Source organism: Daktulosphaira vitifoliae, unplaced genomic scaffold (genome assembly GCF_025091365.1).
Source record: "Daktulosphaira vitifoliae isolate Bord-2020 unplaced genomic scaffold, ASM2509136v1 Scaffold_4, whole genome shotgun sequence".
NCBI classification, from domain to species: Eukaryota; Metazoa; Arthropoda; class Insecta; order Hemiptera; family Phylloxeridae; genus Daktulosphaira; species Daktulosphaira vitifoliae.
The window spans coordinates 28,551,938-28,572,426 of NW_026099575.1; the positions used below are offsets into that span (position 1 = coordinate 28,551,938).

The 20,489-nt window shown below is 25.2% G+C and overlaps 1 protein-coding gene across 1 annotated transcript in view; it reads right to left on the reverse strand.

Moving 5' to 3' along the window:
* The window catches only part of LOC126906193 (cytochrome P450 4V2-like), a 22,326-nt gene extending 1,897 nt beyond the window's left edge, over positions 1-20,429 (reverse strand). The window contains exons 1-5 of the mRNA XM_050686555.1: positions 20,274-20,429; positions 18,931-19,139; positions 12,681-12,875; positions 10,712-10,961; positions 5,339-5,618 (exon numbers count right to left, since the gene is read on the reverse strand). Coding sequence (XP_050542512.1) covers positions 5,339-5,618; positions 10,712-10,961; positions 12,681-12,875; positions 18,931-19,139; positions 20,274-20,288 — 949 coding nt within the window. The 5' untranslated portion in view covers positions 20,289-20,429. The remainder of the gene's footprint in view (positions 1-5,338; positions 5,619-10,711; positions 10,962-12,680; positions 12,876-18,930; positions 19,140-20,273) is intronic.
* Between the last annotated feature and the right edge of the window lie 60 nt (positions 20,430-20,489).

Genomic DNA, 20,489 nt, shown 5'->3' on the forward strand with positions numbered 1-20,489 from the left:
GGATGCTATTGAATGCGATTTGAGGACAGCTGATGTGAGCGTAGAAGATGTGGGAGATCGTGTCAAGTGGAAGCTTAGGATAAGGGTGGCCGACCCCAAGTAATTGGGATTAAGTCGAGGAAGAAGTTAAAATTAATAAGGAAATTTAATTATATGTTAAAAAAAAACATGTTTAAACAAATTATTGTAACAAGCATAATAATATGTTGTTATTTTAATAATATATAATAACATATAACAATAAAACCCAGCACAGGGGGGTCGCGGCACAGTTGTGACGTGGTATAGTTGGATCAAGTATAATGATATCTGACAGTGATTAAAATCACTATCAAAAATAAACGCTTCGATGCAAATCTTTAGATAGTGTTTAATTTNAATTCTCGATTTTATTATTTATATTATATTTAACTTTATAATGCTATAACTTATTGAAAAGTTTATGGATCTACACAATTTTTTTATGACAAATAATATTTTTTAATAAACCCTGTTTCATTTACCATACTTTATCTTTATCGAGATATTAATAAGGAACCAGCAGATCAAGTAGCTTTTGGAATAAAACACCAATTTTTTTAAAATTAAACACTATCTAAAGATTTGCATCGAAGCGTTTATTTTTGATAGTGATTTTAATCACTGTCAGATATCATTTACTTGATCCAACTATGCCACGTCACCACTGTGCCGCGACCCCCCTGTGCTGGGTTTTTTTTAGAAATGATTTATATAGCAACATTATATATTATATAATATATTATTATTATGAAAATCTGTACTCCCCTTGTCAGGTATTTTAAAATAAAATAAAATACAAAACCCAGAATTTTACACACAAAAATAGCATATTTTTGAATACGGTAGTCATTTTTACCACGAAGACAAGTCCAGAGGTCAAATTTTTTTTTTTCCACAATAAAGTATATTACATTATCTTCAATTTAAGATATATATAAAAGTGTCAGACTTTCCGGAACACTTTCAAAAATTAAGTTGAATAAGTTCTACATTCTATATGCATTTTGTAGATTTGAAGTCCCCCCGTATATAGGGAAATGGTCCTATTTAAAAAAAAAGTATGTCAAATGAATGATGTATATAAATACTACTTTTCATGAATAAATTGTATTGATCCCTACACTTTTTAAAAAGTTATAGCATTTTAAAGCAAAAAATTAAAAATATAAAATACAGGTTAAGTGTTAGATTTACAAACAAAATATACCAAATGATAGGTAAAGACATCAAGCATCTTATGCTTTTTTATAGTTATATTGAAACGTTTCGTACTCATTGCAGAGTCCACCTTCAGAGTGATGGTTGCTAGTCAGTAGCTGTAACTATACTGGTGGCTTATTTTGATAACAGTCTGCTTTTATAAAATTAATAACATCTGGTTTTTGACTAACGTTGTTGACCACATCGGGTTTTTACTAACGTTGTTAATATAATTTCGGTTTTTGACTAACGTTGTTTACGGTATTCTTGTCATTTAGGTCTTTCTTTCCTACACAGCCAATTATTTGTTATGTTGATTGTAGCCTCTTCGTATATTGAATTAATGTCGACGTTGTTGGTTGGTTGTTCTTTTTGTCTGGTGTGTGATAGGTAACAAAAAAAAAAAAAAAAAAAAACATCATAGTAAAACCAATACCTTCTCAGCTTCGCATCGAAGCTAAAATTGGTGGATTATTCCAAAAGCTACTTGATCTGCTAGTTTCTTATTAATATCCTGATTAAGATAAAGTATGTCGAATGAAAGAAGGATTATTAAAAAATATTATTTGTCATAAACAAATTGTGTTGATTCATACACTTTTCAATAGGTTATAATGATAAAAATGTAAAAACTAAAATCAAGAATTTTCACACAAAAATAGCATTCGGCAGCCATTTTCACCACGTAGATAAGTTCAGAGGTCAAATTTTTTTTTTCCATAATAAAGTATATTACATTATCTTCAATTTAAGATATATATAAAAGTGTCAGACTTTCCGGAACACTTTCAAAAGTTAAGTGTAAAAGTAAATTTTTTGTGTAAAAGTTGTCATTTTAAATCCTCCCCTGTGGGCAGGTAAAGGAATAAATTTATGAAAAAAATATATCTAATGATAGGTAAAGACATCAAGCATCTATATAAAAAAAAAATTTTCTGATCTATACATTTTCCAAAAAGTTATAGCATTATTAAGTTAAAAATATAAAAAAGAATTATTTTACAAAAATCGTAATTTTTAATTAACTTTGATGTCTATTTTCATAATTCAAGAGAAATTAACTATCATTTTTTAGCTTCGATGCGAAGCTGAGAAGGTATTGGTTTTACTATGATGTGTTTTTTTTTTTTTTTTTTTTTTTTTTTTTTTGTGTCTGTTACCACTTTTTCTCAGCTCTCACCGAACGGATTTCTTTCAACGATACGTCAAAAGATCACAAATCGTATCTAGTCGAAGACATTACCCTTCAAAATTGAAAAAATTTCCCTCGTTCCCCGTAAATGGGGGAAACCTCCAAAAAAATTACAAATTTAAAAATCGCTAATTTTCGAAATTTTTTCAATTTTTTTTACTAAAAACTGCCGTAACTTTTTCAAAAATGAACATATCAATATAATTTTTTTTTATATAGATGCTTGATGTCTTTACCTATCATTTGGTATATTTTTTTTGTAAATCTGACACTTAACCTGCCCACAGGGGGGGATTTAAAATGACAACTTTTTCACAAAAAATTAACTTTTTCAACTTAACTTTTGAAAATGTTCCGGAAGGTCTGACACTTTTATATATATCTTAAATTAAAGCTTATGTAATATACTTTAATTTTAAAAAAAAAAATTTGACCTCTGGACTTGTCTTCACGTCGAAAATGGCTACGGNAAAATTTGACCTCTGGACTTGTCTTCACGGCGAAAATGGCTACCGAATGCTTTTTTCGTGTGAAAATTCTCGATTTTATTATTTATATTATATTTAACTTTATAATGCTATAACTTATTGAAAAGTTTATGGATCTACACAATTTTTTTATGACAAATAATATTTTTTAATAAACCCTGTTTCATTTACCATACTTTATCTTTATCGAGATATTAATAAGGAACCAGCAGATCAAGTAGCTTTTGGAATAAAACACCAATTTTTTTAAAATTAAACACTATCTAAAGATTTGCATCGAAGCGTTTATTTTTGATAGTGATTTTAATCACTGTCAGATATCATTTACTTGATCCAACTATGCCACGTCACCACTGTGCCGCGACCCCCCTGTGCTGGGTTTTTTTTAGAAATGATTTATATAGCAACATTATATATTATATAATATATTATTATTATGAAAATCTGTACTCCCCTTGTCAGGTATTTTAAAATAAAATAAAATACAAAACCCAGAATTTTACACACAAAAATAGCATATTTTTGAATACGGTAGTCATTTTTACCACGAAGACAAGTCCAGAGGTCAAATTTTTTTTTTTCCACAATAAAGTATATTACATTATCTTCAATTTAAGATATATATAAAAGTGTCAGACTTTCCGGAACACTTTCAAAAATTAAGTTGAATAAGTTCTACATTCTATATGCATTTTGTAGATTTGAAGTCCCCCCGTATATAGGGAAATGGTCCTATTTAAAAAAAAAGTATGTCAAATGAATGATGTATATAAATACTACTTTTCATGAATAAATTGTATTGATCCCTACACTTTTTAAAAAGTTATAGCATTTTAAAGCAAAAAATTAAAAATATAAAATACAGGTTAAGTGTTAGATTTACAAACAAAATATACCAAATGATAGGTAAAGACATCAAGCATCTTATGCTTTTTTATAGTTATATTGAAACGTTTCGTACTCATTGCAGAGTCCACCTTCAGAGTGATGGTTGCTAGTCAGTAGCTGTAACTATACTGGTGGCTTATTTTGATAACAGTCTGCTTTTATAAAATTAATAACATCTGGTTTTTGACTAACGTTGTTGACCACATCGGGTTTTTACTAACGTTGTTAATATAATTTCGGTTTTTGACTAACGTTGTTTACGGTATTCTTGTCATTTAGGTCTTTCTTTCCTACACAGCCAATTATTTGTTATGTTGATTGTAGCCTCTTCGTATATTGAATTAATGTCGACGTTGTTGGTTGGTTGTTCTTTTTGTCTGGTGTGTGATAGGTAACCAAGTTTTGCTGATTTTCTATCCATCTTCTCTGTTGAAATTTTTCGAATTTTATTGCTTCCTTGTACATCCGTTTGCCAAAATAAGTTTCTTTGTTTAGTATTTTTACTTTATCGAATTGTATGTCATGTCCTCTGTTTTTGGCATGTTCGGCTACTGCAGATTTTTCTGTTCTTTGGTACTCCATGTATTTTTCGTGTTCTTTTATTCTTGTTGCAATAGCTCTGCCTGTTTGTCCAAAATAAGATTTACCACATGAACACGGTATTTCATATACTCCTGGTATTTTACATCTCTGGCAGTTTATCTTTCGGGTTTCGGAGTAGTGATCCTGCAACTTTGTTTGGTTGGAAGACTGTTCTTAATTTGAATTTTTGTCCAATTCTTGAAATGCGATCGGTAATTTCCTGTTTGTACAGCAGTAAAAATCTTGTTTTAAGACCCAACTTAAGTATTTCTGTTTCTTTATCAGAAACTGCTGAGGTTTTATTAAAATTATCCATGTATTTCTTTAATCTAATAGTTAAGAAACCAATATTTTGAACTATTTAACCAAGTAACATACAAGGATATAACAAATATATCAAGCTTAATACAACCAAAAAATACACCAAACTCAGTAGCATAAAAATATGGTAATGAAATGGGAAAACCCTAACCTAAGAATAAATGAAGAAATAATCGTTAATAGTTTACGTATAAGACATACCAGACTCACACAAGGATTCTTCATGTTCAAAAGGGACCCACTCCACAATGTCTAACATGTAGCATAACACTTACACATAAACACATATTACATATAAATATGTGCTTAATATGGTTTGGTAGCATGGATATTTTACAGAATGCTTCAATTAACAAATCAACCGACTTCAACTTAATATCCTCGACAACCTCAATATCTCACTAAGACCTAATCCATAAAAATACAAAAAAGTTCTTACATTTTTTTAACAAAAAAAAAAAGCTGTATTGTAAGATAATTTGTAAATAATTGTAATCCCTCTAATGCAAATTTATCTACATATTCTTTTATTTATAAGCAAAATTCATAATAGATTGTAGCTATTGACTATAGCAGACTGAGTTTTTAGATCAATAATAAAAAAACAAAACAATATTTTATGAAATATATATAATATAATACATACCAAACATTGCATTAATACAATTATCACGAATTTCCTTATTTTGAAAATTTTTTTTTACTAGGACTTCTATTAATGTTGAATGAATTTGGGCCTCAACACTGTTTTCTTCTTCTTCAAATCTATTTAAATTTCTATTCATCTGAATTTTTTTTTTTAAAATTAGATTGTCAGTATAATTTTGTAAAATACGCATACTTTCATCATGTTTTTTTTTCCATGGAGAAATACAAAATGTTAGTGAAGATGAAAACCATGGATTTAGAATTCTATGAATCAAAGCCTAAAAAATATATTGTAATTAGTTTATATTTATGTAATAAAACATTGCTTGTTTCTAGTAATTAAATACAATTTACCCAATTGTGAAAAAATTTAGAAAACATTATAATGAAAACATTTTATGCTAATCTTATATTATTCTCTGTTCTCTAACAACTATTTATTTACTAACTATAATAAGGAACTGTAAACAATTATTTTTATCATTTAAAAAAAAATTTATCCCAACACCTTTGCTTCAATGGGAAAATGACTGTCGAATTTAACGAAAAATGTAATTTTTATGTAAAAATCGCTGTTTAATATGAAATATTTTAATACTTAAAACTGCCATAACTTATAAAAAATTTAAAACAATTCTATTTATAGTGTAACTATACATATTTTTCTTTCATTTGATATAAAATTTTTGAAAATTTGACACTTGACCTGGCCACAGAGAAGAATTAAAAAATCAATTTTTGCACATAAGTTATACTTTTTCAACTTAATTTTTGAAAATGATCCGGAAATATTGAGACTTTTATTTAATCTCTAAAACTTAAGCTTATGTAATATACTTTACTATAAAAAAAAAATGTCGAGATATAATAAATATAAAGATAATACTTTAGCTCCGATGCGAAGCAGAGAAGATATTAATTTTACTATGATGTGTTTTTTTTTTGTATCTGTATACGCTCTCGCTAAATCTCTCTCTGGACCGATTTTGATGAAAAATATGTCAAAAGATCACAAATCGTATCTAGTCGAAGACATTACCCTCAAAATTTGAAAAAAAATCCCTCGTTCCCCGTAAACGAGGGAAATTCCCCAAAAAGTTACAAATTTAAAAATCGTTAATTTTCGAAATTTTTTCTAAAAACTGCCATAACTCTTTTAAAAATGAACATATCAATATATATTTTTTTTATAGGTGTTTGATGTCTTTTTCAATCATATTTTTTTCATAAATTTATTCCTTTACCTGCCCACAGGGGGAGATTTAAAAGGACAACTTTTTCACAAAAAAATAATTTTACACTTGACTTTTGAAAATGTTCTGGAAGGTCTGACACTTTTATATATATCTTAAATTGAAGATAATGTATTATATGTAATATATAATGTATTATTATGGAAAAAAAAAATTTGACCTCTAGACTTGTCTTCGTGGTAAAAATGACTACCGTATTCAAAAATATGCTATTTTTGTGTGTAAAATTCTGGGTTTTGTATTTTATTTTATTTTAAAATACCTGACAAGGGGAGTACAGATTTTCATAAATATTATAGAAATAATATATTATATAATATATAATAGGGCTATATAAATCATTTCTAAAGAAACCCACCACAGAGGGGTCGTTGCACAGTGGTGACGTGGCATAGTTGGATCAAGTATAATGATATCTAACAGTGATTAAAATCACTATCAAAAAAAAACGCTTCGATGCAAATCTTTAGATAGTGTTTAATTTTAAAAATTTGGATATTATTCCAAAAGCTAAACGATCTGCTATTTTCTTATTAATATCCTGAATGAAAAAGGGTTTATTTAAAAATATTGTTTCTAATAAAAAATTATGTTGATCCATACACTTTTCAATAAGTTATATCATTATAAAGTTAAAAATGTAAAAAATAAAATCGAGAATTTTCACACAATAATAGCATTCGGTAGCCAATTTCTCCCTGAAGATAAAATAAAGTCCGATATTTTTATTTTGCATAATGAAGTACATTACATTAGCTTTAATTTAATATATATATAAAAGTGTCAGACTTTTCGGAACATTTTCAAAAGTTAAGATGTAAAAGTTATTTTTTTGTAAAAATGTTGTCATTTAAATCCCCCCTGTGGGTAGTTCAAGGGTCACATATAAAAAAAAAATATACCAAATGAAAGGTAATGATATCATGCATCTATAAAAAAAAAACTATATTGATATGTTCATTTTTAAAAAAGTTACGGCAGTTTTTAGTAAAAAATTTCGAAAATTAGCGATTTTTAAATTTGTAATTTTTTTGGAGGTTTCCCTCATTTACGGTGAACGAGGGTTTTTTTTCAATTTTTGAAGGTAATGTCTTCGACTAGATACGATTTGTGATCTTTTGACGTATAATTGAAAGAAATCGGATCGGTGAGAGCTGAGAAAAAGTGGTAACAGACACAAAAAAAACACATCTTAGTAAAACCAATAACTTCCCCGCTTCGCATCGAAGCTAAAAAATGATAGTTAATTTCTCTTGAATTAACAATGGATTTTTACATATATAATCAAATTTTATAATACGCACAATTCAGTAAATCTTTTTAACAACTTTGTTTTGATTGGTTCATTTAGTTAAAGTAAATCATTAAAATTAATTAAGTTCTGAATATTTCAATAGTAGAATCTTTTTAAACACCAAAAGTTACTAGGTAGTTAGTACTATTATTTATATTTCAGTTATCTATAACGATAAAAATGCAAAAAATAATAAAAAAAAATTCATATAAATATCAATAAAAAAATATTGAGATACTCTGATAAATTTACTATAAATAGTAGTAATTATAAAACTTTCTAACTGCATATTAATCTTAACGGTACAATTTTTTTAATTTTCATAAAATTTTCTATTTAATGATATCAATTTTAAACTTACCAATTGATCTAAAATTTATGGTAAAATAAATTAATTTTTTTTATTATAAAAATTCACAAAAATCAACTTTAAACGATTAAAAAAATAGATTAAATATGTAATTTTCTTTATTTTAACATATTAATAATCAAAGTCAGTATTATTATAAAACAATTTTTTTTGTTTTTAATTATTTTTTTTTTATATGTAAATACTTATTTTTTAATAATAAGTAATAATATTAAAACTTAGAAGTAATAGAAAAAGTTTAATTGCACATTTGAAAATATCGCGAAAAGTTGATTGAGAAAAGTATGCTTTTGTTTCTGATGAAAGTTTCCTTTAGTTTAGTGTATTTTATTCATAAATAACAAAATTTTTTTATTAAAAAGTATTACATCAATCCTTTTAAATTTTTATACGCATTAAAAGTATATGTATATATAACTCTTTTTTATAATATCTCCATAAAAATTACAATGTTATATTATTGAATATCAATTTCATACTAAATTTAATTACTGTAATTATTATGTATTCATATATTATAATTATAAATCGGGATAAAATTAAGGGAATAACTATTATTGTTGTTTTTGAAATAATCTACCAATTTCATAAAATTAAACACTATTTACAGATTTGTATCGAAGCGTTTCTTATGATAGTGATTTTAATCACTGTCAGATATCATCTATAGTTGTCCCAACTATGTCACGTCCATACTGTGCCGCGCCGCGACCCCACTGTGCTACCGTTTTATTTTATTTTTTAATTTAAAAAAAATACCCTCAATATATTATGAGAATAAAATATTTGTCGCTAAAACATATTCTGAGAATATTTTAAAATATTTTGGTTATATTCTAGAAATATTTGCTATGTGGGATTTTTAATTATCTCAAAACTTTTAACAACCTACTATTTCATTTTTTTTTTTTTTTTTGTCATATTATGAGAAGAGAAAAATCGGAAGTTATAAGAATGGTTATAAAAATAAACATTAAAGGAAGAAGAGGTAGAGTAAGACCGGAAATTGTGTAGTAAGGTGCAATTGAAAATGATATGAAGACTGCTGGTGTATGTATAACGTTATTAATTGCGTCAAGTGGAAGTTTAGGATAACCAATATCAACTATTAGGGAAAACTCTACTATTTCATATTCTACATCTCAGTATCCTATACAGCATTTATAAAATTGTAATATTTTATAAATATTTTTTTATGATAAAAAAATAATAATAAGAATAATCTAAACAACAATGAATATAACTTATCATTGCAGATCATTTGTCAGATTTCTTAACTATTACCATGATAAGTTTTTTTATCCGTCAGTAAAACTATTTAGCTCTTACTAGACTGATTTTGATTATTTATACTTAAAAAAAACCAAATTTAATCTAATAAACCTATTAGTATTTAAAATAAAATAAATCCCTCTCAGTTATAAAGATTTAAAAATTAATTAAAATTACACAACCATAAAAAAGTTAAATTTTAGCATTTTAAGTGTGTTAATTTTAAAATAATGTTCAAAACCGAAAACTACCCTTTTGAGTGAATTTTCAACCCTAACTCAGTATCTGAAATAAAAATTTATCAAAAACAAATTTTTCCCAAATTACTTTCATATAATAACGAAAAAAAATTACGAGTACGGAGAACGATCATTGAAAGATTATAAAATAACTTCTTTATTTGATACATTCTATAAAATGATAATGTTAATGTTATTGTTGTATAGTATTTTTTAAATTCGGTTAATTTTTAATTTGATACCCTTTTTGCAGATTTGTAATAAATACTAGAATTATAAATAATAAGCTGATAATACAAATCATTTGTCTCGCACTTAATATCTTTGCATTTTTTTTTCTTTAAAAACGTTAAAATTTTTTTTTCAAAATTTTGAGTTTCTAGCCAAAAAATATTAATAAAATGAAAAAATATTATTAACTATCATTAAAATTAATATGATGAGAGGAAAATGTAATAGGTATCATATAATTTTTCCAAATGTAGATTTTTTTAATTTTAAATTTTTTAATGCTATAAAAATTAATACAACTAAAAAAACTTGATTTTTTAGTTTATTATGAAACATTAAATATAATGTAATAATATTATTTTATTTAATAATCTTTTATGACTATCTAAAAACATTAGGTACATTTGTCAATATATTTTCGATGATGATACAAATTTTACTTTTGATTGAAATACATTGTACTGATAATTTATAATTAAAATTTTTTTAAAATATTTTAACGATGAGGCGAATCAATAAAAAGTGAATTGGAATAATCAAATGAATTGATCAAATAACATTTTTTAAAAATTATGAATTATATACATATTTGTTTTCTATATATATTCATGGAGAAAAGTATTCTTTCAAAACAAAATTTGGTTCAGAAACTAAATAAGTCACATTGTATATTCATAGTATACTGAAAATTATGTAAAATAAAACATACTACCTTTTTTAAAATTTCTGCATTTTTAAAAAATATATGTCCAGATTTAGATTGTGAATTAAAATTTTCTCCTAATGTTGTTCGTCCAAAAATATCCAATACAGCAAAACTAACTAATACACTTATTTCACAATCATGTGATTCAACACTCCGTTTTTCTAATAGTTTTTTACTTAAAATTATAGCTTCCTCGTAAAATATCGGTATAAATGATTTGAATATTGATATTTTAAGAGCTTCAAATGCAACTTTTCTATAAAAGAAAATTAGGTTTAAATGCACTTCCAAAATAGATATTTTTATATTAATATAAAGCATAAGTGTAAATTGGAGAGCTTAGTGAACAAAGGGTTTAAACCTAAGAATAATTTAAGGAATTCTAGATGAAAATTTGAAGTTAAGCTATGGTTATGTTTAACTAAATAAAAAAAAATTGTAGCAAAAATTTATTCTAAAACCATTATTTAAAAAGTTGAACCTATAAGTTTATAGGTTAAGTTTTCTTAAACACAGTTAAGAACCAGAATCCTGATGATTTTAGAAGTGAGATCAATAAAAAATTAGAAAAAGCTATTTACTATTACGTTATAATTATATATAGAGGTGATTTTTTTATCATAACCCACTCAATTACTTACAAAGTAATAATAATTTAAGCATTTTTTTTTTTTTGGTTTTCTTTAGTTACACATTATTCTTGAATTATTAACTATTTAAAACATTTTATGTTCATCCCTTATGCCTTGTAAGGGTGTCAACTTTGTTTTTTAAATGGGAACACATATTTTGAATTTAATAAAATGTTTGGATTTTTAACTCAATAGTAAATGGTATTTGAACTATTTATATAACTATTCATTTATTAGATATAAACATTTAAAGTTTCAAATTTTTATGTTAATATTCATGTATAATACACAAGAGATTACAAATACAGGTAGCTAATTGATTTTTATGACATCGATATTAGCAGGTACACAGCATTGTTATTATCAATGATAGTAAGGTACATTGTTGCGAGTTTATAAATACACTAACGGACAATACAGAAAGTGTATACAGTGTTCTCATTGTTTGTAACAATTAGAAAAATAGAAACCCGTTTCCTGGCTTACTGAACACCCTGTATATTGGTAGTCATAATTGATAATAAACAATCCGTGACTGTGACAGCAATGTCATAATAATCCAATTAGCTATCTGTATTTATAATGTGTATTATTAATGTATATTAACTCAAAAATTTGAAAATTTAAACATTTATATCTAATAAATGAATAAAGTTATATAAAAAATTCAAATACCATTTACTATTGAGTTAAAAATCCAAACATTTTATTAAATTCAAAATATGTGTTCCCATTTAAAAAAACAAAGTTGACACCCTTACAAGGCATAAGGGATGAACATAAAATGTTTTAAATAGTTAATAATTCAAGAATAATGTGTAACTAAAGAAAATCAAAAAAAAAATGTTTAAATTATGTTTATTCTGCTAGTAATTGAGTGAGTTATGATAAAAAATCATCCTATATATATTATAGAAATATCATTTTAAATTATTTATGATATATAAATTTAAAAATATCAATTAATTATTAGGTTTTTATTTCCACACAAATATTTCTTTGTCAAAATTTAAAAAATATTAATAATAATGTTTTATTAAATTATTTTTTAATTATTATAATAGCATTTTTACGTATTAATAATTGTATCATAAGATAATATTATAAATTTTTTCAACACTATGAGGCATGTATCCTTTTTGAACAAAAAAAGGTTTTTATTGTGTATCTGTCGTAAAAAATGACAGAAATCTTAAAAATAGATTATTTCAGTGAATTATATGAAATTGTATACGATTATATATTTCCATTACTTAACCATTAAAACTATAAAAGCATATGTCAATTAAACAAAAATTTTTGCTACATATACATTTATAGAACTTATTAATAAAAAATAATACCTTACTGTTTTCCATTGTTCTAAATTATTCATAACAAATAATCCTTCTCCAAATACTGAATCTTTTAGTGATTTATACTCCCTTGCTTTTTTAAACGTTTCTTGTTTAGTCAAAATTTGTTCTATTTCATCGGGATCACAAACATTTACGTATAAATGATCCAAAATCCAGCCTTTGGTAGTTTGAAAATTTCTTCTGTAAAATAAATCGGTCATTAATTATTTTATTCTCAGTTTTTATTTTTTATTATTTAAATAAATAATAATTCAATAAGAACTTAAGGATCTCATTTTCCGAGATATTACTTTTATCTTAATTTAACGAGAGAAATGTAAAATAATGGTTTAATTGTTATTTATTTATTCATTTAAAATTATTTATATAATTTCAATACAATATGTACAGAATGATTGTTTTTCCATTGACCAATAATTATATCCTAAAAAAATATTGACATTGAAATTTTTTTTTCTATTTTGGTCAGTATCATGTACTTTTTGATTAATAAATGGTAAAACATGTCAGTTTTATCTCTTATAAAGGTACTAACTTAATATTTTTAAATGATGACATACATATTTTAATATATTAAATATGAGAAAATTAACTAAGAATTTTATAATATAATAATTAATATATTTAATTTTTTATATTAATTTTGGAACCAATATTTGTTGAAGTTATTTTCATTTTTAACACGCTTAATTAGTTTCACCTGTATGAATGTATGTATATATGTTAGTAACTTTTCACTCGACACGCGTTATCGCATATTCCGTCATCTATGGACTTGAGACTAGACTGACATAAAGCATTCTCCCCACCCCACGCCTCGCTCACCACACGATGACAACACTATTCCTATAAAAATTTATTTTTAGTTATCGCACCCGTACACGCGTGCTTGTCATCAATATTATATATATATAAACAAATTTTTATTTTGACTGACCAATACCATACGCGTGTCATAGGCTTACGTATATATTCCTACCGCCGTTTATACCTCAAGTATAACATTAGTCCGACCCGCCCACCCTCAAAACTCGGCTATACCTAGTGCATGATACGTTTACATACTTAAGTAGCTTTACTTGTATATATAATATATATATTATATTCTAATTACTATTAAAATTTATATATTAACACGCTTTATTCTAATTAAGATATATAAAGTCGCAAGTGGGCTTTTACATTGGCCTGTAACAACAACGTGGTTTGCCACTTGCATAACGACTAGCTATAGTAGCAAGGGTCGCCACCACCTAGGCGAGGTGTCACATCTATTAGATATGATTACCGGACCATAGGAGAAATTTAATTATAAGTTAATTAAAAGTATAATCTAAGTTAATATGTCGTTATAAGTATAAATTACTATAATACCTCATGGTTTATTAAACACAATTATGACAATCAAAGTTGTATGTGGTTGATATGTAAAACATACCGTAGCCAGTGTCTAGATTAAGGAATAATGATAAAATACACGCGAGTAATTAAGTTACTCGCACAATAAAATAAATATTACAATTGAAGTTAATAAGGAAATTTAATTTAATTGTTTAACAAAAAAGAAAAATAAGTTAAACATGGGCAAAAATGCGAATGCATCAAAAACCATGTCTACAAATAAAGGAAATACAAATAAAATATTTAAACAAAACAAATAAATAATATTACAAACATCACGGACGGTATTGGAACACATCCGTTAATGTTAATCGGAAATTAATGAAGAACACCAGGAGCGGTCTGGACACTCGCTCCTTAGCGTTGGCTAGAAGAAAATGGAAACACGTGCTCTCCACACATAAACAAAATTAAGTTAATTTACGATAAAATAAAAATGAAATAAAAATAATTAATAAAATATAGCTTATTATATAAATATAATATACAAAAGAAAAACGATACCTGGTCTCCGAAGAGACCATCCGATGGGCTGGATGCTTCGTCGAAAAAAGACCTGGCCGTTCGCTGTTGTCTGCTCTACTCCACCATTGAAAAAAGAATGTCAATAAAACAATAAACGTGTGCACCCTAGCACGGTCAATGACAGAAGAAAGAATAGAGAAGAGTCAACACCGATCAACGGCAATTTCAAATCGATAACGGCCAGTCTTTTTGGAAGGGATCAATACTGATTAACAATTCGATTTTAATTATATTTCTCTTTTATCGCCTTATCTAGCGGTCAGCGGCAAAATAATGAGTGGTTGAGTCAGTGGCTGTGTCAGAAAAAGGTTCTTTCACGCGATAAAATAAATAAGTAGACAAAACAAAAAATCATAAACGGTCCACCTTCGAATTTGTGACGTTAATAAGTATTCATTCCGATTACGAGGGATGATTTCCGTATCGTCTTTTTCATCACTACCTCCACGTTCCGGGAATGAGTAATTTGCGCGGCTGCTGCTTTCCTTGGATGTGGCAGCCGTTTCTCAGACTCCCTCCCTGGAATCGAACCCTGATTTCCCGTTACCCGTTACAACCATGATATTGATAGTAACTACTATCATAACATGAAACTAAAAAGTGAAAAATAAATATAGTTAAAAAAAACTAAAAAACACGCTTTTAAAACTCATCGAACCAAAAAGTTAAAAATAATTTTTAAAATAATTATGAACAAAAAATACTAGTATAATTGTAATAAAAGCGTGGGTGCTTTGTGCCATATTTTTCGTATATTGAGCGCCCGATATTTTTATCACAATAATACTAGTATTTTTTGTTCATAATTATTTTAAACTTATTTAAAAAATTATTTTTAACTTTTTAGTTCGATGTGCTTTAAAAGCGTGTTTTTTTAGTTTTTTTTTAACTATATTTATTAAACATAGACTAGAAGTAAGTTTAGTGCAAGTTATTTTTACCACTACACCTTATTCTGCCGCACTTATCCTATCATGATATAAAAATGTTTATAACTTCTGAAACACTGGTTAAAAACCGATGTTATCGAACAGTCATTTTAGCTTCGATGCGAAGCTGAGAAGGTATTAATTTTACCATGACGTGTTTATTTTTTTTAGCTTCGATGCGAAGCTGAGAAGGTATTAATTTTACCATGATGTGTTTTTTTTTTTATTTTTTTTTTAACAATACGTCAAAAGATCACAAATTGTATCTAGTTGAAGACATTACCCTTAAAAATTTAAAAATTTTCCCTCGTTCCCCGCAAATGGGGGAAATATCCAAAAAAATTACAAATTTAAAAATCGACAAATTTTGTCATTTTTTTCACTTTTTTTTCTTAAAACTTCCATAACTTTTTCAAAAATCAACAAATCAACATAATTTTTTTTTAAACTAAAACCTTAGATATTTTCCTTTCATTTGATATAATTTTTTTGAAAATTTAACACTTAACCTGCTCATGGGGGGGGATTTAAAATTGCAACTTTTTTACAAAAACTAACTTTTTCAACTTAATTTTTGAAAATGTTCCGGAAATACTGCGTCCTTTAAACATATATCAAATTAAAGCTTATTTTATGTACTACTAAATGAAAAAAAAAAATTTGTCCCGACGACCTATCTTCTATGCGCAAAAGGCTACCGTATTTAAAAATATGCTATTTTTTATTAAAATTCTAGGTTTTGTATTTTATTTTATTTTAAAATATTTTATTAGGGGAATAAACTGACTTTCATGAATATTATATAATTTCATTGACATAGAATAAAGTTCATAAGACATATGATATTATACTTATTAACATTTTTTACTTTTTTAAAGTCGAAAAAGTAATTTTTAAATTTGAGTTAGCTTAAATAGCCAATTTTATCATGCAACAAAAATCAACGAATAGTTGCCGAATGGGTAACACCTTGATCTTTAACGCCTAGGGTACGAGGTTCAAATCCGTTTGTGGCTTCTAAAATTTTGCATTTTTTTTTTGAGTTAGAATAGAATTTTCAAATCATTTGATATTTATCTCATTTAGATTCAATAATTTCAATAAATATAAAGGATCTTATCACTATAGTCTCCCCTCGTGAGAAGAAATTGATATTCATGTTAATATTATTTTACTATGTGGTTCTTTTTCTGGCTACGATTTATTTTGCCAACCCTCACTAGACCTACTTTTTTCAACGATACGTCAAATGATTCATTTAAGTTTATGATATTTAAGTTAATGATTAGTTTAAGTTATTACTCTTAAAAATCAAAAAAATATTCCTTATTCAAATAAAAAGTAGCTTAACTAGATTTGTCCATACAAACAATTAAAATCATTAATTTTTAATATTCTTAAATTATTTATTGTCGAATTAGATTTGATATGATAAAAGTATTCAACTACAAAAGTAAATAATTTTACTTTATAATTTATTAATTTTTTAATTCTATTTATGTATGCTACCACACATATATACCAGTCTATAATATGCCAAATTTTTTAGTAATATGTTGCTATATAAATCATAAATTTAAAAAAAAAATGATTTTTAGTTTCACCTGAAGTTAACGATGGAGTTTTACAATTATAATTATATTTTTGATAATATGCTCAATTGAGTAAATCTTTTTAACTACTTTGGTTTGATTGGTTCATTTAATTAAAGTAAATTATTAAAATTAATTAAGTTCTGAATATTTCAATTGCAGAATTTTTTTAAACACCAAAAGTTATTAGGATATGATTACTATTCTTTCTATTTCAGTTATCTATTACGATAAAAATGTAAAAAAATCGAATTTTTCTGACAAATGTACTGTAATTAGTAATTATAAAATTTCCAGATTGCATATTAATCTTAAAAATTTCATTTTTTTCAATTTAATAATGTCAATTTCAAACTTGCAAGTTGAACTATAAGTTATGGTAACAAATTCATTTTTTAGCTTCGATGCGAAGCTGAGAAGATATTTTTCATTAAAACTTTCACTTTAAAAGACAATAAAAAATAGGTTCAACATTAATTTTTACAATTTTTTTTGTTCTTAATTATTTTTTTTTATATGTAAATACTTATTTTTTAATAATAAGTAATAATATTAAAACTTATTGATGAAAGTTCCTTTTGTTTAGTGTATTTATTCATAAATAACAAAATTTTTTTATTAAAAAGTATTGCATCAATTCCTTTTTATTATTTTTATAATATCTCCGTAAAAATTACAATATTATATTATTGAATACCACTTTCATACTCAATTTAATTACTGTAATTATTATGTATTCATATATTATAATTATAAATCGGGGTAAAATTAAGGGAATAAGTGTTATTGTTGTTTTTGAAATAATCTACCAATTTCATTTTTTTCTATTTAATAATATCTATTTCANCGATTTCATTTTTTTCTATTTAATGATATCTATTTCAAACTTGCAAGTTTAGTTAAAAGTTATGGTAATAAATTCATTTTTTTTTTTATTAAAACTTTCATTTTAAAGGACAAAAAGAAGTTGGTTCAAAATGATTACTTTTAACATATTAAAAATCGATAATAATTTGAAAATAATTAATTATAAAAATTATATAATATATAATTAAAATAATTACTAATCTGGATATAATTAAGGAAATAGGAGTTGATGTTGGGTTGGGTTGGTTACATTTTTAACTTTATAATGCTACAACTCATTGAAAAGTGTATGAATCAACACAATTTTTTTATGAGAAATAATATTTTTTAATAATCCCTTTTTCATTCGACATACTTTATCTTAATCAGGGTATTAATAAGGAACTAGCAGATCATGCAGCTTTTGTAATTATCCACCAATTTCTTAGAATTAAACACTATCTACTGATTTGCATCGAAGCGTTTCTTATGATAGTGATTTTAATCACTGTCAGAATAAATCTATACTGGACCCAACTATGCAACATCCCCACTATGCCGCGACCCCACTGTGCTGGGTTTTTTTNCCAACTATGCAACGTCCCCACTATGCCGCGACTCCACTGTGCTGGGTTTTTTTTTAGTCTGATCATTTTTTAATATTTAAGCTAGTAAAATAAGTAGGTTTATTTAAAAAAATTAAGTTGACATCCTTATAAGATACAAGGGATGAATAAAAAAATATATGTAACTAAAATAAGCCAAAAAAAATTAACAAAATTATTTTATAGATTACTTAGTCGACTATAAAGAATTGATTATTTTGTATTTTCTCAACAAAAAATTAATCTAGGTAAATTTAGAATTATAACATTAAAGTAATCAATAAATATTAAAAGATTATGTTCAAGAAAACATTATGAAGTTTCTAAAAATACATACTGTTTAGCAATTTTTAGAATTCCTGGCAGAAAATGTTCAGGCCCTTGAATAAACACTTTTAGAAGACTTCCTTTTAAACTGGGTATTTTACTACCCAATATTATCTTACGGCGATTCTTAAATATTTTGATTGAAGCAATAAGCAACACTAATGTTAAAAACAGCACATAAGTATTACCAAAATTTGAAGCTATAATTGTAATACTTTTCTGTAATAATAATTATGAATATAAATATAATAAAATATCTATAATTAGTAACTGAATGATCAAAAAACATATATATTACTTAATAGTTTTATTAAAAATTATACTAAGATTTTTTTTCAATTATGTTCGGATTTTTAAATAATATCATTTCGAAAACTATCAAAACCCATATTCAGACATTCTGTTTCAAAATTTAAACAATCAATAAAAAATACTTTTAAATATTTAAAAAAATGAAAATTTTATAAGTAATAAATATAATCAAAATTATTAAAATCTATTATTAAAAAAACAGATAATTTTTCATACATTTAGTGAAAGTTTTTAACGCACACAATATTAGTACAAAATTTCATTAAATGTAACAAAAAAATTAAATAATTTTTTTATTATAATAAAATAATAATTTCTTAGTATAAAAAGTTTTTTGGTAATTAAATTATTTAGTCCAATCATGTTTCATAAAATCATAATAAAATATGAATTTATTTTTCAATCTCTTCTGTTCTATTCGCACACTTTAAATATTATAACGCATTTATTATTATTCCAATTAGTTGACCAACCCATTACATTTTCAAAAATAAAAGTCACTAAAAATATGTCATTTAAAAATATTGAATAAATAAAAGTAACAATTTTTTTAAGGGATCAAAATACAAAAATTTATTTTTATGTAATCTAAGAATGCAAAAGTTGTTAAAAAATTACTTAGTTAAAACATTCCTAGTATGTTAAAAAATTTTTACTTTAAACTATGAAGTTAATAAAAATGCATTATTTTAAATTTAAAGTTCACATTTGAGTATAAAATTTATGTTAACTAAATTTTAAATATAAATGGTAATTTTTATGGTTTACGTTTACATCTGGCTGAAACATTTAGAATGAAAGATGTACCCCTTTTTAAAAAACTAAATTAAGTATAAAATCGGAGTAAAATTATTAGTTTTGCAGGATAGTAAAAATTTGCAAAATTCACAAAATATCAAGAACATTTTTTTCTATTATATTACATTTAAAACGAAACTTTAAACTCAATTTTCACGAATTAATCTCACTTTAAGTCTCTGCATATAAACACCTCGTATAGTTAATTAAAAAATTAACCAACAGTATTTGTAAATATTTTACCTGGTTTATTGACATTATAAGAGATTTAATGCAAATAAGCTAAAAAAATAAATAAAACTTTTTAAAATTATTTTGCTCCTGTTTAAAAGTCAAACATTGAAGTTTTATATTGCGGTTAACAATTATGTTGTGATAGCTAAAACGTTTTTACCTGTCTTAGGTACTAAAAAACAAACAAGTTTTTTTAATAATTCTCCTATTTATTATATTTTACTC